Below are 24,552 nucleotides of genomic sequence, written 5' to 3'. Positions count from 1 at the left end.
CCGAGGATGTGCTTCCCCTTCCTCGGTGCTGCCAAGCTGCGTAGCTCCCTCACCACCCCCTACTCAGCCCGTTCCCAGGCCACCTCAGCAGCTCTGTCACGGTGCGTGGGTGTCCCCGGCACACAGCCCTCCTCCCACGCGTGCATGTGCTCCTCCCAGCCCTGCACCGCTCGCTGCTGGCTCACTCGTACCCCTGGCCGTGCCATCAGCGTCCCGAGAGGCGATGAAGAAGCAGCAGCTGATGCACACCCGGTTGCCCACACATCCCTCCAGGAATCGGGGTGCATTTCAATTGCCACCTACACCCGTATACAGATGTTAGCTGATACTTAGCAAGGAAATTGCTATTCAGGCCCATACCCAAGGCAACAAGCAAATCCCAGGCTCTGGGGAGCCCCAGCCACATGCCAGGCATCTGCCCCTTCCCTCCCCGGCAGCTGCTGCAGGATGGCAGCACAGGCCAGCCTGCTAACAGGAATCTTCCAGCCACAGAAACTGCTACAGCTTTTTGCTATCCGGCACGCAATGTGTTGGACTCAGGTGCAGTTTCTACCCTCCTACACTCGGGAGTGAATGAAACCGGGGCGCGGGGGCTGGCGGGGCACCCGCTGGCACAGCACCCGCAGGGCCTCACAGATCTCCATTTGAGGCACATGTGCAGGGGGAGTAAATGCTACTCACTGGTTCATTTTTAGCTCCCTTGGCTGTTCAGCGTCTCCACTGAGTTTCCTCATCATCCCTAGCTCAGAGAATCAGCCTCTACCGAGAGCCCTAACCTCCCCCTGCCAAAAGCGCCTTCCTCCAGGACAGCATCTGCTGGCAAGACAGGAAGCAGCACAAGAAGAGACAACAACTAAAGCCCGACAGCATGAATGACCGGCCCCGGGTCACAGCCGGGGAGCCATGGCGAGCCCTTGAGCTCTCTGTGCCGTTCATTACAGCCCTGTTTGCTCCTCCATTGATTGTTCAGCCCAGGCCATTTGTCAGCCTCCTGAGCCCAGTCGCACGTGCGGGTCTGGCAGCGGAGGGCAGGCAGCCAGGCGCTCCCCAGAGCTGGCTCCTGCGAGCCCACACCTGGGACTCGGCTCCTGCCCAGCAGCCACCATTTAGGGACATCAGCCTTCCCGCAGCTCCCGCATTTGCATATGCACAGGAAGCATTTGTGCATCGCCTTTGCATGAGCGTTCAGCCCCGAAAGCTGGTATCCTGCTAACATCCACCCCATCGGCAGGCTGGAACGGCGTCGTGTGCTTCATACACATGTGTGCTTCACACACATACACGTGTGCTGTCATCGGGAAGGGCTGAAAATCATCTCGTTAATTATTTGGGCAGCGCTGACCCGCACTTTGGCAGCGCATAGGAGGCTCCCAGGAAGCTAGGCCGGCACTAACACGCTGGGAGAAGCGTGTCTCACGCTCCCTGTAGCCACTGACCTGCTAACGGGGAGCGAGCAACCTGCCAGAGCCAGCAGCAAGCCCAGCTGCCCAGCTAGCTAAAAGGTGAAGCTCACACTAAGGAATTATTTCCCTGGCTCAAACTCCACCCGAGGCACAGGAGAAATTATACAGCACATGCCCGTGCGCAGTGCTGAGCCCCAACAGGCTACCCCCTTCGGGAGAAGGGACCCTCTGCACTTCGCCACAGCAGAACATGGACAGCAGGGTCCTTCCCACAAAAGCCACGCTCTGCCTCTCCCCGAGGGCAAGGGGCAGCGTTGCCGCAACCACTCTAACCCAGCCAGGCTCCTTTAACCACCCCCTCCCTGGCATTTGTTCCGGCTCTGGGCAGCATTTACACTCGGCTCCAGGATCCCCCAGGCCCCAGAGCTCTGGGGATTACAGGGGTGCCCCGTGCTCCTGTCCCCCATCAGCCAGCCAGGTGCTCGCCCCTAAGAATAATTCTTCCACTAACATGCAAAAAACCACCCTCCATATGAGCATGCAGAGGGCCACTGGGGAAAGCAGCCGCGAGGAGGCTCCCAAAAGGACCCCTCTCCAGGGGTCCACAGCTACTGGGGTCAGCAGCAGGCCCAGGCTTTGCCCTGTGCCAGGGAAAAGGCGCTGCAGAGGGACACGCAGCGCTGCAGGCAGCGTCCCTCGCCCCGGTGTCCCTCCGGCCAGGGCACGCCTCGCCTCACCTCCCACCAGTCCCCAGCCCCGTGCCCTCAGCCGCCCTCCCAGACAAATCCCTCGGAGGAAGCAGTCATTAAAGCAACAGGGCTACTTATCTGGTGCTAGCCGATTTCCACAAAGCACTTCCCACCCAGTCACGAACTTCGCCTCACAGCACCTCTCTGGCGAGCAGCGCTAGCCCGCTGTGACCCCTCGCCGGCCACCCTGCTCCTCAGGGGGCAAGGCGCAGGCTTTTTGCCCTGCACGGCGGTCCCCAGCCCTGCACGGCCGCCCCTGCCAGCCCAGCCCCACCAGCGACCGCACAAAAGAAGCGGGTGCCTTCAGGGCGGCGGAGGAAAAAGGCTTTGAGGTGATTGCAGGGCAGGCTGCAGCTGGGCTAATTGCTGGGAGCACCTGGGCGTGAAAGGGCTGGCATCCCCGGCAGGGCCGGCCTCCCCGGGCACGGTCCCCCGCAGCAACGCCTGTCCTGTCCCCCCGCACCCCTCCTCGGCCTGGGCGAAGGGCAGCAGCCCCTCACCCCCAAGGCCGGCCCTCTGCGGGTGCCGAGGGGGGAAACGGCCCCCACCTCGCCTGCGGGCACGCTGCAGCCCCGCTCCGCTCCGTGCCTCGCTTTCCCCAGCGGCAGAGGGGAGCGAGCGGCTGCCACAGGGGGCGGTGGGAGGACGAACGCTCCGGAGGCGGCCAGGGGCGTGCGCCCGGCTAAGGGGGGCTGGCAAGCCCGTGGCCAGGCAGATGCCCGCAGGGCGACGTGCCCGAGGAGGGGATCCTCCGCGGGCCCGCTGGGTCCCTGGCACTACAGAAACGGCTGCGCTCCGGAAGGCACCGCCCGCGGCTTGCGGAGGGCCGGGCAGGGAGCCCGTGCGCGGCGCCGGGCCGGAGCGGGCCGCCGCGCTGCTCCGGGCCCGGGCCGCGCCGCCGCCTCCCCGGGCAGCCTCTTCCCGGGCAAGAAGCTGGATTTTTGCTTCCCCCTAGTGTCGCAGCGCGACAGCGCGGAGCGGGGACGCGCGGCCCGGCCGCCCGCGGTGGCTGTGCCGGGTGCCCGGAGCCTCGGCCCCGGCCCGCGGGCACCCGCTTGCCCCCGGGGTGCCCGGCCCCGCTCCCGGCTGCGAGCAGGGCCACGCCGGCCCGCGGGTCCCTCCCGGCCGGCTCTTGCCAGCCCGACACGCGGCCGCGGGCAGGCTGTCCCCGCTGCCCGAGTGACTCGGGAGCAGACGTCGGGCAGGCTTGCGGCAGCGTCGGTACCCCTGTCGCCGAGCAGTGTTTCAGCATCGCGGGTTTCAAGCCCCGCTGAGGTGCGGGTGCACGAGGCGCGCGCCCCGGCCTGGCAGGGGTCCCGCCGCAGAGCAGAGGGAAGCCCCGTACGAGGGAGGCGAGCGGGGTCCGTGGCCTTGCCGGCTCCAGGGCAAGCCTGGAGTCACCGGGGGCTCTGCTGTTTAGCAGGGCCAAGGCACGGTCCTGAGACACGCGTGCCGGATTCACGCAGACCCTTCTTTGCTTCCCAGCTTCAGCCCACTGCGAAACCCACCGTGAGGAGCCAGCCCGTCCGTCCCCGGGCTCGTGCTGCTGAAGCTGAGCTGCTGGGCTGCGCTCACACGGCATCGCCGCTGCGAGGCTGTTCTGCGGGCCCGGCTCCGGGGCAGCCGTCCACCCCAGTGCGAGCAGTTATTTCCTAATAACCACTGCTTTGGGGCATGCGCAACATGGAAATGCGGGCTGAAATGTTATTTACTTCGGTTGGGAGGATAATTTAAGACGGTGGAGCGCTGCTGTTTTGGCAGACACGTTGCTGTTGATGGATGCGCTGCCTTTTTGGGAGCAGAACAAAGGGAGAACGAGGCGTGTGACTGGCTACCTGCCAGCCCGGCCCCATCTCTCCACGTCGTCAAGTGTTCCTCTTTGGCTCCATTAGTCACCATTTGCTGCTCTCCTGTTTTAACTAATGCGGAGACATTTTGCATTCGCGTTTCCTCGCGGGCCAAATGCGTCCCTGGCACCACGGAGATGGCGGAGCAGTGCTGGCGGGCTCCAGGCTGGACACGCTGAGAAGCCAGCCTCCCTGGCTGCTGCTCCTCCTGCTCCTGCCCCGGTGCCTCATCTCCGCACATTCAGTTGTGGATTGAGCGCAAGAGCTGGACAAGCCACGGCTGGCCGGAGCCCCTCTCCCTCGTACCTGGCTGTCCAGAGACCGCGAAGCAAACAGGGGATAGACAGTACCAAGGGGAAGCTGTTCGGAATTGGAAGTCTCCCCAGAGGAAAAGGACACTCCAGTTGTCCACTGTATTATTTACCCAATCCCCTTTGTGCCACAGAAAAGATTTACTTTGAGAAGATTAATGGCTCAAGGGACTGTGAGAGAAATCCCCCAAGATTGCCTGGTTCAGGGGAGAAGACGGACGCCTCCTTGCCGAGGCCGCAGCTCCCAGCTGACCCGTGGGGCTGGGGGCACAGGGAAAGGGCTGCGGGGCTGGGGCTTGTCCTGCGGGCACCCTCTGACGGGGACCATGACTCCCCCTGCCCAGGCCCTGGGGAGAGCAGGAGCCTCTCACCGGGGCAGCGGCAGGAGAAAGGCAGCCGAGCAGAGACATGGTGGCCTTTCCCTGCGGTCTTCCCAGCTTCCCGCTCCCATAGCTCCTGGGCTCAACATCCAAAGCCAAGGGCTGTGAGGCATGAGAGGAGCAGAGAGCCCTGCCTCAGAAGCAGCTCACGCCTGTGTGCCGGCCCAGTGAGCAGGGGCTGCTGCCAGCACCCCTGCCCCTGGCACAGGGAGGCCGCATTTACCATGCATCATATAATTTGCTTATGCCTTTCCCCTGTTCCTGTTCTCAGGTTCCCGGGCTCCATCCTGGAGGGGCACATAGCTGGGCTGCTCACCGTTTAGCTCTGGTAATAGCCTGGCCTCCAAATGTAACCCGCAGCGCAAGTCTTCAGGCGCTGGCAGCGTGTCCTGCTCTGCCGCTGCACACCCTGTCAGTGTCCCCGACCCGTGGCACAGCCCTCGAGCCCCAGCCAGGGGTGCAAAGGGCTGTGCGAGTGTGCGTGCACACGTGGGTGTCCGCAAGCCGTGCAGAATAATGCTATTAATGCCATCTGGTGCTGAGACAGAGATCCTCCTGTGCAGGGAGCCAGACACGGCTTTTCGCTCCCCTTAATCCCCTCCCTTCGAGCTGCAGGGGCTCTGTCTGCGGGGCTCTCCGGGGGGCTGGTGCCAGGGGACGTGCACCCTGAAGGGCATGCCTGTGCCCTGAGCCCTGGCACAGTCGGGCACCGGGGAGGATGGGGAGCCCTCGGCCTCAAGGACGTGCGGCCCTGCTGAGGACAGGCTCATTTCATACGCCGGCTGCTGTGCCCTTTAGCTCCTTCTTTAGGGGGACACGGCCGCACCGCGCTTCTCGCCGGCGAGGACCAGGGGTCGGAGCAGGGAGCGGGCAGGGCCAGCTCTGCTGCCAGCAAACCCTTCGGCTTGTCTGTGCTGTTCAACAGGCACTTTTCTCCCTCCACCGAAGGACTCCGCTTCCCCTTCGAGCCGTGCAAAGCTGCAGCGAGTCTTTATTAGTGGGTCAGTGTCGAGTCAAAATTATATTTCAAAATAATCTCCTTACTGTGTTAAATAAGCACCTCAGATTAGACAAATTGCACGGATTTTGCCTAATAACCGTCCTCCAGCTAATCCTATTTTACCGCCCATGTCTGACCTCAACTGAAGCCCGAACGGACCAGGGGAGCCGGCCTCTCCTCCGCCAGCAGCGCCGGGACGGTCGGGCTCCCAGGGCGCAGCGCAGCGCACGCCCGAGCCCGGCGGCGGCGGGACCCGGCCCGCCCGGCCGCCCCCCGCCGCCACGGGGCCGCTCCCGCAGGGCTGCCCACGGGCCCCGCTCCCCACGCGGGACCGCGAGCGCGGAGGAGCGGGGGCTCCGGCTCCGCCGCCGGCAGGGACCCGCCATCGGCTGCTCCTGCCCGAAGCCTTCCCGGCAGAGCAGCCCGCGTCGGGCCGAAGCCGGGAGCGAGACGCGCCCCGCGCCGCCTCTGCCTCTGCGATCGCCGCTCCTCCGCCTCTCGGGCGGCCCGCGGCCCGCCTTCGGCCGCAGAGCCTGCGGGGGAGCGCCGAGGGTGCTGGGGCAGAGGCGGGGGCAGAGGCGGGGCAGAGGCTGCGGGCAGAGGCGGGGGGCAGAGGCGGGGGGCAGAGGCGGGGCAGATGCGGGGGCAGAGGCGGGGGGCAGAGGCGGGGGCAGAGGCTGGGGGGCAGAGGCGGGGGCAGAGGCGGGGCAGATGCGGGGGCAGAGGCGGGGGCAGAGGCTGGGGGCAGAGGCTGCGGGCAGAGGCTGGGGCCAGAGGCTGCGGGCAGAGGCTGGGGCAGAGGCGGGGGCAGAGGCGGGGCAGAGGCTGCGGGCAGAGGCTGCGGGCAGAGGCGGGGGCAGAGGCGGGGGGCAGAGGCGGGGGCAGAGGCGGGGGGCAGAGGCGGGGGCAGAGGCGGGGGGCAGAGGCTGGGGGGCAGAGGCGGGGGCAGAGGCGGAGGGCAGAGGCGGGGGCAGAGGCTGGGGGGCAGAGGCGGGGGCAGAGGCGGAGGGCAGAGGTGGGGGCAGAGGCGGGGGCAGAGGCTGGGGGGCAGAGGCAGAGGGCAGAGGCGGGGGGCAGAGGCGGGGGGCAGAGGCCGGGGGCCAGAGGCGGGGGCAGAGGCGGGGGCAGAGGCTGCGGGCAGAGGCGGGGGCAGAGGCGGGGGCAGAGGCGGGGCAGATGCGGGGGCAGAGGCGGGGGGCAGAGGCTGGGGGGCAGAGGCTGCGGGCAGAGGCTGGGGCAGAGGCGGGGGCAGAGGCAGGGGCAGATGCGGGGGCAGAGGCGGGGGCAGAGGCTGGGGGGCAGAGGCTGCGGGCAGAGGCTGGGGCCAGAGGCTGCGGGCAGAGGCGGGGGCAGAGGCGGGGCAGAGGCTGCGGGCAGAGGCTGCGGGCAGAGGCGGGGGCAGAGGCGGGGGGCAGAGGCGGGGCAGATGCGGGGGCAGAGGCGGGGGCAGAGGCAGGGGGCAGAGGCGGAGGGCAGAGGCTGGGGGCAGAGGCGGGGGCAGAGGCTGGGGGCAGAGGCAGAGGGCAGAGGCTGCGGGCAGAGGCGGGGGCAGAGGCGGGGGCAGAGGCAGGGGGGCAGAGGCTGGGGGGCAGAGGCGGGGGGCAGAGGCTGCGGGCAGAGGCGGGGGGCAGAGGCGGGGGCAGAGGCTGGGGGCAGAGGCTGCGGGCAGAGGCTGCGGGCAGAGGCGGGGGGCCGGGCAGCCCCTGCCCTCCGGAGCCGCGGGGCCCGCGGAGCTGGCGGCGCGGCCGCGGGCCGCTCGGTGGGTGCCTGTGCCGGCCCCGCTGCCCCGCGCCCCGGCGCGGCCGAGCAGCCCTGCCTCGCTCCCCGCCCTCCCTCCTCCCTCCCCGCCCAATCGCGGGAGAGTTTTGTCGCTTTTTTTTGTTCCCAAGGGGTGTTTCCGTGTCTGTCCAAAGATGGGAGAGGCTGCGAGAGGGAAGAGCTGGGTGCAGCGCCCCAGCCCCGTTCTTGCCCAAGAAGGACGCCGGGATCGAGCGCTCCGGGAAAGGCAGCACACGAAGACCCCGCGGGTGCCCACGGGTGCCTCTGCCCTGCCCTGCCGCCTGCGCGGCGCGGGACGCTGCTGCAAACCCCTCGCTGGCACCCACCGTGGGACCGGGCACCCGCAGCCGGCCTTCAGGCTGGCGAGAGGGGGCTTTCTTCAGGGCAGCCAGGGTGGCCGGGAGCAGGAGCGTCCCTCCGCCGCAGGCCCCGGTGCAAACCCCGAGTGGAGACGGCCAGCTGCTCCCTGCCGTGGGTGCGCGGAGGAGCCAGCGGAAACCTTTCCTGGGTCCCTGCTGGAAGATGTCTGCAGGGCAGAAAAGTCATTGGTGCCCGGCCAGGAGAGTGGGTGATTGAAATGCCTCGGGCACAAAGTTCAGCCTCTCTCAGCTTCAAGTTTATTAGCCAAGAAACTCTTGCTGGATCTAACAGAGGGGAAAGCATGAGGGCAATTTGCATTCTGGCCTCGCCTGGGGTGAGCAGGGTAATGGATCCACTGGAGCGGGGTAAGGGGCGGCCCTTGGCAAGGACTTCTCTCCTCTGGATGAAGCTCTGCTTCCACAGCGGCATGGCAGCTCTGAAACCACACAGGATGGGAGGGTTACAGGGCCACAGAGGCCAGCGTGTCCTAGCTCTTCTCCTCCCGAGACAAACCCCCACGTAGGTAGTTCCCTGAAGCCTCGAAGCATCGCTGCCCGGCACAGGCAGACCCAGGGAGCCTGGCTGCCAGCTGGGTGCATCCTCCTGCAACCTACCTGCAGCTACAGGTCTTCCTCGTTGCCTTGTCTGTGGAGCGAAAAGCAAGGGGAGATGTGTTACAGTGGGCAACGTGGCTGAGACGGGAGGGAGTACAAACCGAGAATCCAGCCCTTTCAGCTGGCAGGAGTAGGACGGGGAGGAGAGATGAGGCTGCCTTAGAACTGTGCAATACCCACCTCCTCTTCTTCTTCCCTCCGCAGTGGAACCGCTGGCCTGGGGGCAAGAGGAGCAACTGAGGCCTCTTGTGGCTGGAGCCTCCCCCCCTGCCCCGTCTCGCCCACCCCTCTTTGCTCCGATGAGGCAGTCCTGCTCGCGGGCTTGTCCCCTCAGCAGGGACCACCGGGCTTGGCTCCTGCGGGAAGCCCCGAGCCCCCCTGCCTCCGCGCTGGGGCTGGCCTCCTGCACGGCTCTCACCGGTGTGGGGAGACACCGACCCCACATGCTGCCTCCTGGCGCCTGGCTCAGCTGTGCTGCCTGGCCAGCCCCCCTGCACCCCCCGGACCCCAAAGCTGCAGCCCCTGGCACTGCTCAGCAAAGCACCGGCCACGAGAGCCCGCTCAGATGTCTGTCCTTCTCCCTTAGCTGCCCCCGCAGCTGCAAATGCAGGTGGGTTTCTTATCTTTCTCCCTAAAACCGCTGTGCACCGTCACTGCGTGCAGCTGTGATGCTGTGGCCGCCCCTGGCCCCGTGAATCGAGGCAGGCAGTGCCTGTACGCGTGGGCAGGGTCACAGGGTGCTTTGCACGCTCGGCACCGCTCCCTCTGGGAGCTGCCGAAGTCTGAGGGCTCTGGGAAAGCTGGTTTCTCACTCTGGAAATGTCAGAGTTTTCTCTGCTATTTTTAATTAGTGACCTTCCCGCTGAAGCCTTGACGCTGGCAGGGAAACGCTAAATATTTATGTGGTCTCCTTCCCAACTCGCTTTCTGTTGGGAGCTTGCCTAGATGGAAGTTTCTCAGGCAGCCCGGGCTGCGGGCGATGCCCACCCCTCGCGTGGCGGGGAGAGTCAGCGGCCCCCCCACCCCAGCACTCGGCCGGTGCCCGGCCCGGGGCGAGGAGGGAGGTGAGCGGAGAAGGGGCCACGCGCAGGAGAACAGAGCCGAGGGGGGCGTCCGGCCCACCCGAGGCACTTACTGAGGATGATGAGGAGCCCGATGACAAAAGCTACAACGGCGAAGATCAGCCCCCCGTTGCGGATGGTCTCATAGTCTGGGGAGGAGGAGAGCCGAGCAGGCGTCAGCCCGGCTGAGGTGCGGGGCTGAGCCCGCAGCGCAGAGCCCCCGGGCAGGCGTGGGAGCGGGTTGCCCATCCCGCTGCCAGCAGCCCCCGGGCTGCACGGGGCATGCACTCACCGTAGCTGAACCTGTCCAGGCCCTGCTCGGGCGCTTGCTCTGGAAAAGAGGAGAAACCCAAGTGAGAGCCAGGGCCCGGGTTCGCGGTGGGTGCCTGGATGGGGAGGCGAGGTGTGAAAGATCAGGAATGAGGACTGCAAGCAAGAGCGCTCCGATTTCCTTAAGACGTAGCCAAGCCAGTAAAGAATTCCCGAATTCCCGTTTTTCACCCCAGGAAGTTTCAAGTTCACGGTGCATCTGCAGGATGCATTCATAGGATGCGTGGGAATCTCTTGAGCTCCAGGTGAAGCTGCAGACAGGGGCCCGGCACGACTGTTTGCAGCAGCTGGTTGCTATTGCTAAGGCTGCGCCGTTGGTAGAGCAGCCTTCACGGTGCCCTCAGGAAGCGCCGCTGCCCACAAGGCTCAGCGGGGCAGTGATGGCTCTGCTCCGGCTGCACAGAGCTCTGAACAACCCCTCGAGCTGACGCCTTGCACCAGGGTGCGTCCCGGCAGCCTCTCTCCACACCGGCAGGTTCATCCGTCTGACAGCTGCGTGTCACCGCTCCAGCCACCTTACCTGACCGCACGTCCTTACCTGACTGCACGTCCCTCTGCCAGGAGCCATTTGGAAGGAGAAATCCCCCTGAGAAGCCAAACACCAGCCGGCACCGATGCGCCAGCAGGCTGCAGAGCTCTGGGGACTCATCCCCACGTCTCCCCCGAATCCTCCGTGAGAGCCTCCCCATGCAGGCTCCTGCGTGGCAGGAGGGACCAGCCCTGCGCCTCCCACGGAGATACCCCCATGAAGGCGTCTGGCCCCAGGGAAGCCCCTTTCGGGTGGGCCGAGCAGGGTGCTGGCTGCAGGCATCTGCCGCCCGCCCTGCTCCCCGGAGCGCCCTTACCGTCACCCATCGCGTCAACGTGTCGTCCGGCGGGCGTCTCGCTCTGGAAGCAGGCACCCACAGGAAAGCACATTAATTGGGAGACAAACCTCATTAAACATTAACGGCCTCGGTGTAATGTTTATCGCAGTCACGAGGGGAGGCACAGGGCTCCCGCCCGCCTTTGGGAAGGAGGCCCGGGAGGGGAGGGCAGGGTGCGCACCCACCGTGCCAGCTGGCAGGGAGGGCTGGGCACCCCGGAGCCGCCGGTGCCCCTGTCCCAGCCGGGAGGGGGACGGCACGCCCTCCCTCGCTTTCCAAACGTCAGGCCAACTGGGCTTCACCGCTGCCGCAGAGGCGAGCCCGAGGCGGGGGGCAGAGGGATGGGCTCGGGTACGGGCTGCGACTGGCTTTTGCTAGAGAGAAGCGGGCAGCGTGCCCCGTCCCTGCAGCCTGGCGCCACAGGTCCCCACAACAGCCAGGTCAGTTCCTCCCAGCCCAGCATCGAGCCGTCCCCGGGGGCCCTGCGGCACCCCGGCACAGTGATGTCCGTGGTGCATCCCGGGCCAGCGGCGGGTACCAGGATGCTGCGCCCCTCAGGGCTGTGCCGGCCCCGGGTGGCGAGGCCAGCTGCCAGGCGGGCCGTTCAATCCAGTTTGCTCTAATCTCGCAATCAGCGAGCGGGAGTCACGCGCCCGAGCCGCTTAGCGCTGCGGTGGCCGGGGGGAGCCGGCCCCGAGGGAGCGCTCCCCTCGCCGTGCCCGGGGCTCAGCCCCCACCGAGGAGCGCGGGCGCCCGCAGCCCAGGGCAGCCCAGCTCCGGCGCCGCGGGGTGAAGCCAAGCCCTGGGAGGGTGGCGCGTGGGGCCGTCCTGCCGCCGCGGAGCCGAGACCCTGCTCAGCATCCCCTTCCATCGGCCTACCAGCGGCCGCGACGCAGAAGCTCCCGAAAGGCCGAGGGACAAGGGGGCTCTGTGCCCGCGTCCCTCGGGGCCGCGCAGCCGGGCTCGCCGCTCACGCGCTGCCTTCACACAGTCTCCGGTTATTGTTGAAACCGCTGCTGGCTGCAGAAGAGCGCGGCAGGGAGGGGGCTCGGAGAGCAAGCTAGCACAAAGCCCCTCTGTGCTGCCCGGGGGGTGCGCGGCCACTGCTCCCCTCCGCCCCAGCCCGGCTGCCGGCACTGCCTGGCGCAGAGGGACAGCGTGGGAAGCTGCCTGCCGGCTCGCCCAGCCAGCCTCCCTGGCGGAGCCGCAGCCCTCGGCCCCTGTCCTGCTCCCCGCGGCCCCTGTCCCGCTCCCCGCAGCCTTTCCCCCAGGCCCTGGAAACGCCACGGCCCTTGAGACGACACAGGCAGGCACTGATGGAAACGATATTTTATTCCTTTCCCCCCTTAGGTCACAGCACAGAACACACCAGTCCTTTACCACAGCAGCACACTCGCCTATTTAAAAGGAAACACAATAGCTCGGTTTATTTTACAACAGTCAGGATTTTGCCATTTCTACACACCACGGGGATTTCTTTGTTTCGTGTTAACACCGACGGCACAGCGACGACATCACGGGCACTCCGACACGGGACACGCACACAGCTGACGCTCAGGGGCTGGGCTGCGCGGGGTCTGCTCTGGCCCAGGCTGCGGAGCAGCGCGGAGGCAGGAGGCGAGCAGAGCTCTGCAATGGCCACGGGGAAGGGAGGGACGGGGTACCGGAGACACAGCACGGATGGGACAGAGCGTGCTTCCCAGCGCCACCGAGGGATGCAAAGCACGCAGGGACACAGCCCAGCTGGAGGCAGGGCCACCGCGGTGGGGTGGGCATAGCAGAACCCCCTCTCAAAGCCATCCTGAGGACAAGAACCTCTTCCCGGCGCGTGGGCGGCACTCTGATGTGTTTCCATGAAGCCCTGGGGATCCCCCACTGCTGCCCAGGCTGACCCTGCCTTGGCAAGTGCCCGTGACAGAGCTGGCAGTCCCCAGCCCCAGCTGAGGCCACGGTCTGGCATGCCCTCGGGCTTGGGGAAGGGGCCAGACTCACGGGCTTGCCTCCGACCCACGAGTGGACACAAGGTGACGATGGAATCTGGGCTCGGCCTCTCTGGAGCCAGCGCGTCGCCCATGTGCAAGCTCAGGCGTGCAAAGCTCCTGAGCATCGTTTGCTGCTGCTCCGTTGGGAGAAGGGGCAGCTGGCGTCAGGGGCTGACAACATGTAACCACCACGGGACGACACGCAGCACCGACATGGGTGGCCGTGCCCCGTAGCACGGCACCGGGAGCGACAAGGCATCAGGAAGGGCAGGGAGCACCAGGAGGAAACGCCGCTGCCCCTTCCCTGCCGGAGACAAGCAAGGGCAGGATCTTTATTTCAGTCCGTGTTTCTCGTTAGCCCTCGGAGACTGTTTAACCTGCCCACCTCCGTCTCACAGGCAGGCGGAGCGTTGGCGAGAAGCTGCTTTGTGCCGGTTAGCAGGGTCACCGCTGCGCAGCCGCCCTCTTTCACAGTGTCACCGTGCGGGGGGATTTCACGGGCTTCTCTGCCGCCACAGCATTTCCTCACATTTAAAACAGCGTCCCACACAGGCGACTTGGTTTTAGCCAGGGACGCAAACTGGGAGTGCCGAGCAGGTGAGGAAGGGCAGCTCCCTTCAGCCTTAAATCCGGCACCCAGGTGCCACCACCTAGGGCAGTCAAGCTGCGAGATGTCCCCGCCTGACTCGCCCCCACCGCGGCTGCCTTTGGGCTGGGGCGCCCGGGAGGGTTATTGCTGAAACGGCAACGCGCGGTCCAGAGTCATGCTGGACAGGCCCCCAGAATGCCACGGGACTGGTCCCCGAGCCCTGCCCAAAGCCAGCCGGGGTGAACGATGAGCCTCCAGCTCCGGGCGCGGGGAAGGGTGGGGGGATGCAGGGCTCCACTGGGGCTGCAGCAGGCTCCGTGCACCGCAGCCCACGCTGCCCTGCCCTGCGGCTCCCGTTCCTGGGCTCGGCGGGCGGCCCAGAGGGGCAGCACCTGCCTGTCGTACACAGCCGGAGTCACACGCACAGCACGAGAAAGGTGAAGAGAAAGTCACTATTACAACATCAGCAACGACTAGCCCTAGAGGTAATGATCATCTCACATCAACATTACACGCCACTGGAGGCAGAGAGGACGGCGAGCGGAGTTTAGTCGGGTTAGTAAACAGAGAACCGGCGCTGAAGTACAGAGGGTAACACAGACACAGCAGCTTCGCAACTCCTTAGAGGGACCCGTTGCTGCGATTTCAGTTTCCTCGCAGGCCATTGGCACCTGCGGTCCGAGCATCTGTCCTTGGCTCTCTGGGTCTGTGCGGGAAGGAGAGCGGCGAGTCAGGCTGGGAGCAGCGCCGCCGCCTTTCCCGGCGCGGGGCTCCTCCGCCAGCAGCACAAACCACGCTCCCGCCCGCCCGGGCTCCAGACTTCCCCCCTCTCCAAAATCGGGCCGCAGCCCAGGAGCGCGGGGCAACTCTGAGTGCAGGCGAGGAGCGAGACGCCCCAGGGGACTCGCACTCAGCTCTCTAGAGGCCCTAAAAATAAAACCCCCTTGGGGTGGAGGAGCGCAAGGAAAGGAAACATAAGGCAAGGGAAAATCCGGACAGATGCTTCCTTCTTCGGCTGGGCTGCCTGGGGCTTGCTGAGCACAGGACACCGGGATCTTGTCAGCACTGCGTGCTCCCCTGCCGCAGCCCCCACCAGCGCTCACTCCTGCACCGAGCTGGGGAGGCAGAGCTGCCCAGTCCCAGCAGACTGGTCTACTCGGAGCCCCGCCGTCCGCCCCTGCGCAGCCCCAGCTGCCCGCCCCTTCCTTCCTAGCGCTGGGGCTGTGACAGCCCTGGTGCCACCACCCACGCTGGCCCGGGCTGGGCCGCAGCGGCCCTGGGACTCACCGCATGGCTCTCGTTCAGTTCTCTGCTTTCTGTGCTCCCGTCGCTGCAAAGGAAGAGCAGAGCGGGTTGCAGCGCCTGCCCAGAGCCGCGGGCCCCGCAGGCAGGCGAGCGCAACGCGGAAGCAGCGGCAGAGCACGTGCGGCGCGGGACAGGCGGCCTTACCGTTTGAGGTGATCAGGGTCTCAGCCTGAGCCTCCTCGTCCCCCGGAGCTCTGCAAGGAGAGGTGCACGGTGAGAGCGGCTGGGACCTGCACCCCGTCCCGGGGGGGGATGCCCGACGGCGCAGGGGCACGCTGAGGAAAGCGCCCTGGGAGCGTGCACGGCTGCCCTGCCACCCAGGAACTCTGCAGCAGAGCATCCCGCTGCTTGGGGCACCAGGCCCTCGAAAGGCACGCTCGGAGAGCGCAGCCTCTCTGCCGGCTGCGGGAGGGAGCCCGGGAAGAGCTGAGCAGGGGGCGGAGGGGCTCTCCAAGGGAGATGCTGCCCTCACTCACCTGGGCTTCTGGTTGAAGCTGCACCTGCACCTCCTGCCTGCAAGGGGAGAGAAACACCATGAGCATCGCCGCAGTGGGAACAGGCCACGGCCTTTCCCGACAGCCGTCCCCGCGAGAACGGCCCCCAGTGCCCACCCGCCCAGCACCCTCTCGGTCCCCGACTTACTGAGTATAAGGAGAATGCCGACGGTGAACAGGACCACGGCAAACACCAGCCCCCCGATCCTCAGGCTCTGGTAATCTGGGGGGAGGAGACACAGGGTTTGCTCCTGCTGGGCTCAGGGAAGGGGCAGCCTCTTTTGCTCCCCGTCGCACATGCACACGTGTCCTTGCCAGCACACCCATCCCCGTGCACGGTGATGCTCACCATAGTTAAAGGGGTCCTCCTCCTTCTCCTGGGTGGCCACTGGAAATAAGCAGAGAAGGGGTGTGAGGTGAGCTCCTGGCTGAGCCCCTGCAGCCCCCCACCGCTCCCCTGCTGGCGCAGGCACCCTGCCCCCCGCCGGGGCTGCGGGCTCCCGGGGCTGCTGCCCCACGCCCCGCTCCAGCCCCCTTGGATCGGAGGGGCGGCTGTCCTCCAGGGCCCCGCAGACTTTTCCCGTGCCCCTGCCACCTCCTGCATGCAGGAAGCACTTGGCACCTACCGTCTGCCACGGCCGCCGGCACCAGCAGGGAGCACAGGAAGATCAGCGCTGCCTCCATGGCCGCTGCGAGAGAGGGGAGAAGCGGCTCAGCACCCGGGCGGCCGATGGAGGCCACCGCGACGGGGCTGGGGAGCACGGGAGGGACGACAGGCAACCCGTGCCCGACTTCGTGGGCAGGCAGGGCTGCACAGCCCTTGCAGCCCGCGCCGGGAGAAGGAGCCAGGCTGGCCCTGGGAAACACGCCGGGGCCCGGCCACGATACCTCGTGCCATAGCTGTGCCCAGCCAGACAGGGACACGGCGGCTTGCAGGCACGAAGGAGGGGAAGGCTTCGAGCAGACAGACAGACAGACTTTTTGTGGGGTTCTGTGGTATATTTTCAACCACCTCTGAAGCACTGGCTCTGCTCCTGGCATGGATCTCGGTGCAGTCTCAAGGTTGCACTGCAGGCAATGGGGCCAGCACAAGGGCTGTGATCTCTCCATCAAGGTCAATACCGTGCCCTTCACCCAGAGCGTACTTTAATTTGTCCCAATTAGCATAGCAATTACAGCACATTCCTACAATGAGGCCAGTGGCCCTGGTGGGACGCGAGCGCGGCCGCACTTGCCCCCCCCAGCTCCCCACGCTCACCTGCAGCAGCAAGGAGAGACCGTAAATACGCCTCGGTCCCCCCTCACAGCTGGGCCCGTCCCTGCCCCTTCACGAGCACCGACCCACTGCCCTTGTGCGGGGGCACCCAGCCGGAGCACGGACCCTTCCCAAGGGATGGCAGCCTGCGTGTAACCACGCTGTGGCCGGGCTGTGACGCTCCCTGCCAGCTCGGGCAGGGGCTGCACGTCTCCCTGCCCCGAGCTGCTGCTGCACCCTTTTGGGACGGGCACCCGTGCTGCTGGGACCAGCCAGCACCAGGCACCGCTCTTCTACAAAGGGGGGACCCTGCCAGCACACACGGTACCTATTAACTGGCCCCGAGCGCAGCGGGGCCAGCACGAGCATCCCTGCTGCTCCTCCCGAGGGGCCGGGGGAGCGGCTGCCCTCCGTCCTGCCAGCCGGCACAGGGCACTGCGGACCCAGCCGCCCCTTCCTGGTGGGCGGCTGCGTGCGGGAGAGGCCTCTTGCCAGGCGGAGAGGGCTCGGCAGACGCGCCTCCTTCGAGGGAGCGAGCCGGGGGCTCGGGAGCGCAGAGGCAGGTTGGGCGCTGCCTCCCTGGCCGCCCGCAGCTCGCCCGCCGCACGAAGGGCTCTGCTGGTTTGTGTTTTGCCGCTGCCAGGCAGTCACTAAGCGCCCTGAGGAGAGGGCTCGGTGGCCATACATGGTGCGGGAGCGCGAAGAGGGCTTGCTGCTGGCGCAGGAGAGGAAGGGGGGGTTTATCGGGGGCCCTGCACAGCACTGATAGCACCGAGTGCTACAGAGCTGCTGCAGCTGCTGCGCTGGATTAGTGCCGATAAGAAAGGGGCCCTCGGCAGAGCAGGAATTTAGCTAGCTGACGGATGCAGATCCCCAGCGCGGTGCTATTCCGCCCCTCCAGAGCCTGACCCGATGCAGATGCAACCTCCCTCCCAGCCCACCCCGGCTGCCGGCGGCAGGGGAGGCAGCTGAGCTGGGGCACCAGGGTCTCCCAGCCCCTGCCACGGCCCCCTGTCCCAGCTTGTGCTGTGAAGGTGCCCGGGATGGCACGCGTGGAGCGGGCTCAGCAGTGCCCACCAGCCTGCCAAAGCTGGGCCCAGCGGCGTTTCGCTGCCCCAGCGCTGCCTTCGGGAGCCAGCTCCCGTCACGCCTGCGGAGGAAGCAGCCTCCAGCACCGCGCTCGGCCCCGCGAACACAGAGAGCACGTTTCCAGAACCCAATTTATTCATCATAACAAGTTGCATCCCATGATAATTCACGTCCTTCCCTCCCCTTCCATGTCTTGTCATTTTGAAGTAAATGTGTTTTATCTGAACACTGGAGGGTTTAATTTCCCTCGCCTGCAGCTGCCGCTGCCATTGTGTAGCAGGGGCTACGCTGCCACGCCGCGCTGGAGCGTGCCGCTAGCTCCCTGTGCCCAGACAAGCCCCCTCGTTTGCTGAGGCACGTAATTCTGGATAATTACCAGGTCTTAGAAACACGTACAAAGAGCCCAACAGCTGGTGATACAGTACCTTCTAGTTGCACATTTTCCTGTGTCCTTTATCTCACGTCCTCAGTCTATTTACTGCCGAGGCTGCCAGTGCAAAATGTGTCATTACCCGATACGAGGGTGTTGTATGTGCACAAGGAGATGCAATACAGCACGTGCCATTGCTAGATGAGCGGTATTAATTGGCTCTTATAGCATATTAATGATGCCTTTATTTTCTTGAAGAAATCTTTCATCAGGTTTTTACCGTTTATTTTGCCATTATTTGACTACTATTGTAGCCGCAGCTCAGTGACATCCCCTGGAGCACACGCTCAGAAATTCTGCACTATTCACAACCGTCCCTGCCCTGAGCCCCGCCGCCCCACCCAAGGCATGTGGGAACCCCTTCGCAGGGGCCGAGCTTTCCTGCCTGCAGCCCCGGCACGAGCGCAGGGCTGCCGGCCGGGCGCGCTCGCCCCACGCGCGCTCCCCTCCCACACCAGGCAGCCCCGCGCTCCCTGAAGGCAGCATTTCTCACCCTGCACCCCACGGCCCTCAGTCTCAGCCCGAGTCGCTCGTCACGCACGAGCCACCCGCCCTCACACCTTTTCTGTTTCGGGGTGCTCCCACTGACGCCTGGAATGGTGCTTTACAGCAGAGGCAGCCCTGGCTGCAACGCTAAGAGGGTCTGACACGCAGGCCAGAGTTCCCAGAGCAGCTTCGAAAACACACGAGCCATGTCGCTGGCTGCCTGGGTGCGTTGCCAGCGCTAACGGAAGCGACCGTCTCCCAGCTCCGGCACCCGCCGAGGGCTTTGCTCCGCGCTCTCCGGCAGCCAGCCCTCCGCAGCCGGCCGAGGAGGCAGTCACAGTCGTCCTTTCCAGTCCTCTGCTCAGCTTTCGGCTCCTTGCATTTAGTGCAGCGGAGTTCACTTTTTTGCCAAGCCAAGCACACAGCACACATATGTTCTTTGTTTTTCTAACTCAAATCCCCAAATTCACACACTTCCGCATGCTAAAACTTCTCTCTGCACGAGCTAACCATCAGGATTGGCGGTATCCTTGCTAGAAAAACAAACATAGCATTCTGGAGTGCAAATGAGCCCAGTTCTCCTCCAAGGAAGCATATGCTTTGCGAAGTGCCACAGGTTTTTTGGGTTGTTTCAAGCTGGCCCACCCACTTCTTTGTGAAGCTGAAATAAAGTGAGAAGAGCAAATATTGCAAAGGCTTTGCCGTTTTCCCCGCTTGTGCCTTCAGACCGCAGTGTTCAAGGCACAAAGGCACCGCTCCCTGCCCTCCGTTCACGCTAAATCCAGCTGTGCCTTTGCACAAAGGCAGCGGAAAAATAACAGCTGCCTGATGAGCGATGGAGCCCCACGCCCGGCCCCCGGGCGCAGCCCGCTCCTCACCCGTGCTGCGCCGCTGGGCAGAAATCTCCCTGTTTCCTCCCCTTAGCGACACAAAGTTTGCAGTCACCAAACCGAGCAGCCACGCACCCGTACGAACCAGGGGGAACGGGCAGCGCAGTGCACTTTGCATGCGACTTGAATCAAAACATGTTTTTTTCCTGTTAAAACTGCAAGATCTGCCTTAATACAGAGAGAGGCAGAGCAGCACAGGAAGCGGGGCAGCGGCGCCCAGAGCTCTCCTTCCCTCTCACCTCGACCCAATCTGCAGTTTTAAGAGGGAAAACCAAATATTCAGCCCCCATCCCCATCTGCGTGGCTGAGCCAGAGCAGCTGCCGGGAGGAGGACATCGGGCGTTTGGGAGAGGCTGCTGGGCGAAGGCGTCGACGACACAGACCGAGGGAGTACGTGGGGTTTGCTGTTTGGGGGCTTACCTGTGCCTACCTGAACCCCTCTCTGGTAGGACGGGAACAAGACCAGGCTGAGGGACTAACTCCGCACCACAGCGGCAGCCAAGGCTGGACCTGCCCTGCGATGAGGGTTTGCAGGTGATGCCCACACAGCCGCCCTCGCCCCTGCTCCCTGGCAGCGCCCTCGTCCCAGGGATGCCCTCCCTGCCCTGGGAAAGCACCGCCCCGGGGCACCCTGCTCGCCCCAGCGCTGGGGCCGGAGGAGCCAGCACAGCCCTGCTGCCCCCTCGGCGCAGCCTGGCCCCTGCGGCCCCCAGTCGGGGCTGGCAGCCCCCAGAGCAGCCCCCGGGGCAGGCGGCACCCGGCCGGGGCTCAGTCCCATCCCGCCCAGCGCAGCCAGCAGAGATGCCGCGTCGGGCTGCTCCCACGCAGGGGCTGTGGCTCGCCAGCGTGGGCATGAGTCAGGGCCGGGCGGCAGTGCCAGGGCCACCCTCGCCGCTCCCTCCCCACGCTGTGCGTGGGCTTCGGGCAGCCGGGGCTGGGAGCCACCCGTACCCACGTGGGCGCAGGTCACGGGCACCAGAGCTGGCCGGATGATTCACTGCCCTGCTGCCTCCCTGCCAAGCTCGTAGCCAACATGCTTCGCTCCATGCGAGGCACAGTCACAGCTCCCCCTCAGCCTCCTGCTTCTGGATAATCCCTCCTTGCAACTCTGCATGTCGTTGGGTTAGCACACACGGGGTGCGTGTGTGCGTGTGTGTGATAGAGGAGCGGGAGGAAATCCGGGCAGACAGTCCCTCCTGCCCACTGATAAGCTCTCCGTAGCATGGCAAATCATGCCAGAGCAAGGCAGGTAAATTTGTAGCGGCGTTGAATCTTGAAGTCTCATTTTCCTTTTCATTGTTTTTGCATAGATCAGCCCTGTCAAGTCTCAGCCATCACAGCATAATGCCGGGCAGCCTCCTCCTTCCGTCAGGAGACCTCAGGGCATCTCCCGAAGATCAGACCTAGTTAAAATCTCTAGTTTCTGTGCAAAGCCCCCAAGACCGTGACAGCAGCTCTCAATTGCCTGGAGCGTTTAAGAGTGTGCATGTGTGAATGGACATTTCCAGCTATGCATAGATGTGCTCTTCTGCCATTTCACATCAGCATTAATCTGGCTATTAATGTGCCTGTTGTTGTGCCTCGTGTTCCTAAATGAGAGAGAAGGAGAGATTTCTAGCCCTCGCCATTCTGATCAGATGGCACTTCCCAAATTTGGTGCCGATTCAAAGGCTGACCAGATAGAAGACCAGGTTTGGGGTATCTTCCCCAAAGCAGAGGATACTCAAAGGAAACCCTCTCCAGGAGCCCCAGGAACCCAAACTTCAGCCCTGCTTCTGCTGAACGAGACTCACACGCAGACCCCCGCGGACCAGCCCTGACCGGGTCGGTGCTTGCAAGAACGCACGACCACAGGGAATCACTGAACACGGCTAAGCAAGGCTCTGAGCGCACCCTGTGCTGCATCCCTCACCTCTACCCCAGCATTAAACTTGCCTCCTGCAGGGCTTCTTCCAGCCTCAGGCAACTGGCCCTCACACATCAAGGAGCCTCAGCCGAAGCTGCCTGGCCACATCTGGCTCACGCACAGTCCCCGGCCCACCCCGGCAGTACACGCTTCCCCAAACGAGAAGCAGCAGGCACGAAACAGCGAGTCTAGCCCTTCATTTGAAGCAAACCGCCAGCGCAATGATTGCCGAGCTAATGGCTGCCCGGCAGCGCCGGCTTCGGGAGAGCAGGCAGAGAACCCAGCCCTCGGCTCCAGGGAAGCAGTAAACACCACCACCGCCTCCTGTCAGGAGTCTGCTGCTCCTGTTCTCTCCTCGTTTGCTTAACAGATAATCGGGTGCTGTAAATCTAAACGGTGCACCTGCCTGAGCTGTCCGGTCCCGTCCTCCGCCACACCCAGCGCTCCCAGCCCTCGCCGCACGCTGGCTAAACCCCGGGCTCTGCGCGCTGAGCGGGGCACGGCCGGGCATCAGCACAACGGGGGTCAAACAGGTCAGTCAAAGCAGAGGTTACCTGCCAGGTCCTGGTGGCGAGAGAAATCCAGATCACCAGAAAACACTCAAATAGCAGCGTAAGAGAAGCTGTTTCAAGCTCCCCTGTGTCCTGGGGTATCACAATACTGCCACGCTCAGCAGAGCATCAAAGAGCGGACATTTTCTCCGTTCCCTCCTTTGCTGTCGCCACCAGCCACGACCACCGCTGAGCACGAGGCAAAGAGAAGTCCCCACCAGGCGCGGCCGTTGTCCCTGCCAGCGCCGCTGCGGCTGCACGCTGCGAGGAGGGACAGCCAGGCGGCACAGCCCCTCGGCAGGACGCCTCCGCGCTGCCCGGTGCGAGCGGTGCCTTCTCCGTGCTCGGGCAGCGTGGCGACGCGACAGCCGCGGAGCTCGGTGGCCTCTTTACGCTTCGGAAACACGCAAGCAGCCCGAAAGGCAAACGCAGGGGAACAACCAGACGCAAAGCTGCCCGTTTGCTGTGCTGGGGAGTTGTTCTCAACACCAGAGTCTCAACTCCTGGCAAAACCGTGACCCTCCGCGATGCGTTACGCGAACAGATAAGTTTCAAGGAGGCAGCTAAAATTCCAAGGCGAACGTGGAACACGAGCCTGACGAGAGGACGGTGCAGCCAGCCCCACACCTCGTAGGCACGGGGGCATTCTGCGGCAGGCCCGCGAGCACGCTCTAACAGGTGGCCTGGCTCTGCAGCGACTGCACTTTACGCTGGCAGCTTTCCCTCGTGCGCGCCCGTCACTCCACCTCGGACTGCCTCGGAACCGCGCTCCTGCTGCGCGCAGGCGGGCGCTCCCTGGGCTTGCCTTTGTTTCCAGCTGGGAGGGAAACCATCCAGGGGGACTAAAAACCCCAACGGGACCCAACAGCACCTCGGAGCACCGCGGGCTTGCTGCAACGGGTGCAGGGGACCGCTTCAAGTCCTAATCCCCAGGCAGCTTTTCCCGAGAGGCGGCTCCTTCGTGTGCAAAGCTTTCACATCCAGACAAACCACCTGTCACTTTCCCTCCCACAGAAATATTCCTGCAAGATCCGAGTTCCACCACATGGACTCCGGTATCTGTTTCTTCAGGAAGCATTAATTACACGCCCCGAGAGACGCGCTCTTCCCTGCCTCTGGTACGCCTTCCCGGGATAAAGCACTTGACTGTTTACGCACCGCTACGGTGTTACCAAAATATTTAACCACAGAAGCCAGAACGCCGCCAGCTACCCGGAGAGGAGGATTACCGCCCTGCTGCCCGGGGCCGCCGCGCACCGCCGAGCCCAGGCGGCCGGGGAGCGCCGGGCGTGCCCCGGGGCTGCCCACGGCGGTCCCTGGTGGGGGTGGCGGGGCCGCCGGGGCACCCTTCCCCGCGCGGGGGGCGGTAACCAGGCAACGGCGGGATGAGGGAACCCGCGGTACCCGGCGTTGCCATGGCAGCCGCCAGGGCCGGGGATGCGGGCGGCCCGAGGCGCCGGGCGATGCCCCCGGGCCCGTCCGGTCCGGCCCGGGCACCGCGGGGAGGGCTCGGCCTCCGCGGCAGAACCGGGCTGCGGCAGGGCGGGTCGCCGCCGCGCCCCGGGACGTGGACCCCCGCGCCGAGCCGAGCCCCGCCGCGCCGCCCGCTGCCGGGCACGCCGCGGCAGGACACCCGAAGCCGGGCAGCCCGCCCCGCCGCCCCCTCCCCGGGCAGCCCCGCCGGAGGCACCGCGTCGGCCGGACCCACCTGAGCTCGCCGGGCCGGAGCGGAGCGGGGCGGAGCGGGCTGGGCTGTCGCGCCCCGCTGCTCCGGGCGGTGCCGGGTGGGCGCGGAGCGGCGCGGAGCGGAGCGGCGTGGGCGCGGAGCGGGGCTGCCGCACAAAGGGGCGCGGGGCGGGCCGGGCCGGGCCGGGCGGGGCGGGGGCGGCGCCTGCCGCCGGCGGGGGGGCGCTGGGAGCGGCCGGGGGAGCCCGGCCCGCGGCGAGGGGCGAGCGCAGCTGCGGCCGCCGCAGCCCGAAAGCCCAAGGGAGCCTGGCGGCAGCGGCCCGCGCCGGGCCGGGCCACCGCCGGGGCGGGCCGGAGCCGGGGGACCCGGCCCCCCGCCGCCGCCGCCGCCGCCGGCCGCGCTCAGGCAGCTCTGCCCCCTTTGCCCAGCCGCAGCTGGGGGCCGAGCACGGGCGCGCTTCCGCGGGGGGTGGCGAGGCCCGGCTTGCTCCGCACCAGGCGCTCCGCGGCCCCCCGCAGCAAGGCGCGGCTGCGGAGGGAAACGCTTGCACCCGGCTTTGAAACATCCCTGCCCGCGGCAGAGGAGCGGGCTCGGACTCTGCCGCGCGTTGCGCACCTGGTGCGGAGGAAGCGGGGGGAACCGCGAGCGGGGCGCAGGCTGCCGGGGCTCCTCCGAGGCTGCCAGAGGATCCCCGTAGGTCGACTGGTAACCGCGGTGCCGAGGCTTCTCCCTCTTGCTCGCTGCCTGCCGAGAGCAGAAGGGCGTCGCTGGCAAGGGGGACGCCACGCTGCCAGGCCAGGCGGCCCAGTTGACGGGGCTTGGGACACGTTGCTCGGGCGGATCTCGGGGGCCACCCAGGTCGGGCCGGCTGGGGAGGGGGCAGCAGGGACACTTCCAGCCTGGCCTGGCTCAGCGGTGGTGGCACCTGCTTTGGTTTCAGGACTTGCTACCCGCATTGACTCCCCCAGCTCCGCCAGCATTTAGCGGCTGCAGAAAACCAGACCCCTTGGGCTTTACCCCGCGCAGAGCAGGAACCAGCACCTACTTCAGACAGTCGGGGCAAAGCGCTGTCTAGCAGAAGGAGAAGGGCCGGACCCACTGCAGCTGGGAACAAACGCCCCTGTCACAGAGCTTGGTGGCAAGCAGCCCGTTCGTTCCCGTTGCACAGCTGGGCGCGCTGGGAGGAGC

The 24,552-nt window shown here is 65.8% G+C and overlaps 2 protein-coding genes and 1 long non-coding RNA gene across 10 annotated transcripts; 1 reads left to right on the top strand and 2 right to left on the bottom strand.

Annotated features, from left to right (window-relative positions):
- The first annotated feature begins 7,335 nt into the window (after positions 1-7,335).
- Positions 7,336-10,703, top strand: LOC140661865 (uncharacterized). Of its 3 annotated transcripts, none has more exons than XR_012045919.1 (3): positions 7,336-8,037; positions 8,648-9,053; positions 10,011-10,703. It is a non-coding gene; the product is annotated as an uncharacterized lncRNA (long non-coding RNA). The 3 variants fall into 3 exon arrangements; XR_012045918.1 differs by having other exon boundaries at positions 7,336-8,163; XR_012045917.1 differs by lacking the exon at positions 7,336-8,037 and adding an exon at positions 8,251-8,348.
- Positions 8,128-11,949, bottom strand: FXYD2 (FXYD domain containing ion transport regulator 2). The gene is made up of 6 exons (XM_072884660.1): positions 10,680-11,949; positions 9,797-9,835; positions 9,579-9,653; positions 8,624-8,660; positions 8,444-8,474; positions 8,128-8,265 (listed from the first exon to the last, which is right to left on the bottom strand). The coding sequence occupies exons 1-5, from the start codon at positions 10,771-10,773 to the stop codon at positions 8,450-8,452; spliced, it is 270 nt and encodes an 89-aa protein (XP_072740761.1). The 5' UTR covers positions 10,774-11,949; the 3' UTR covers positions 8,128-8,265; positions 8,444-8,449.
- Positions 9,797-24,535, bottom strand: FXYD6 (FXYD domain containing ion transport regulator 6). 6 transcript variants are annotated; one of them, XM_072884650.1, is made up of 8 exons: positions 23,386-23,546; positions 15,697-15,759; positions 15,420-15,458; positions 15,219-15,293; positions 15,053-15,089; positions 14,721-14,770; positions 14,559-14,601; positions 9,797-9,835 (listed from the first exon to the last, which is right to left on the bottom strand). In XM_072884650.1, exons 2-7 carry the CDS (start codon positions 15,752-15,754, stop codon positions 14,573-14,575), a joined length of 288 nt encoding a protein of 95 aa, XP_072740751.1. In that variant the 5' UTR covers positions 15,755-15,759; positions 23,386-23,546; the 3' UTR covers positions 9,797-9,835; positions 14,559-14,572. The 6 variants fall into 6 exon arrangements, with proteins under 6 accessions (XP_072740751.1, XP_072740756.1, XP_072740750.1 ...); XM_072884655.1 differs by lacking the exons at positions 9,797-9,835; positions 23,386-23,546 and adding exons at positions 13,710-13,977; positions 24,410-24,535; XM_072884649.1 differs by lacking the exon at positions 9,797-9,835 and adding an exon at positions 13,710-13,977.
- Positions 24,536-24,552: the final 17 nt, after the last annotated feature.

The sequence above is a fragment of the Ciconia boyciana genome, chromosome 20 (genome assembly GCF_034638445.1).
Source record: "Ciconia boyciana chromosome 20, ASM3463844v1, whole genome shotgun sequence".
NCBI lineage: Eukaryota > Metazoa > Chordata > Aves > Ciconiiformes > Ciconiidae > Ciconia > Ciconia boyciana.
The sequence above is the reverse complement of the archived record's forward strand: the minus strand, read 5'-3'. Positions and strand labels throughout refer to the sequence as shown.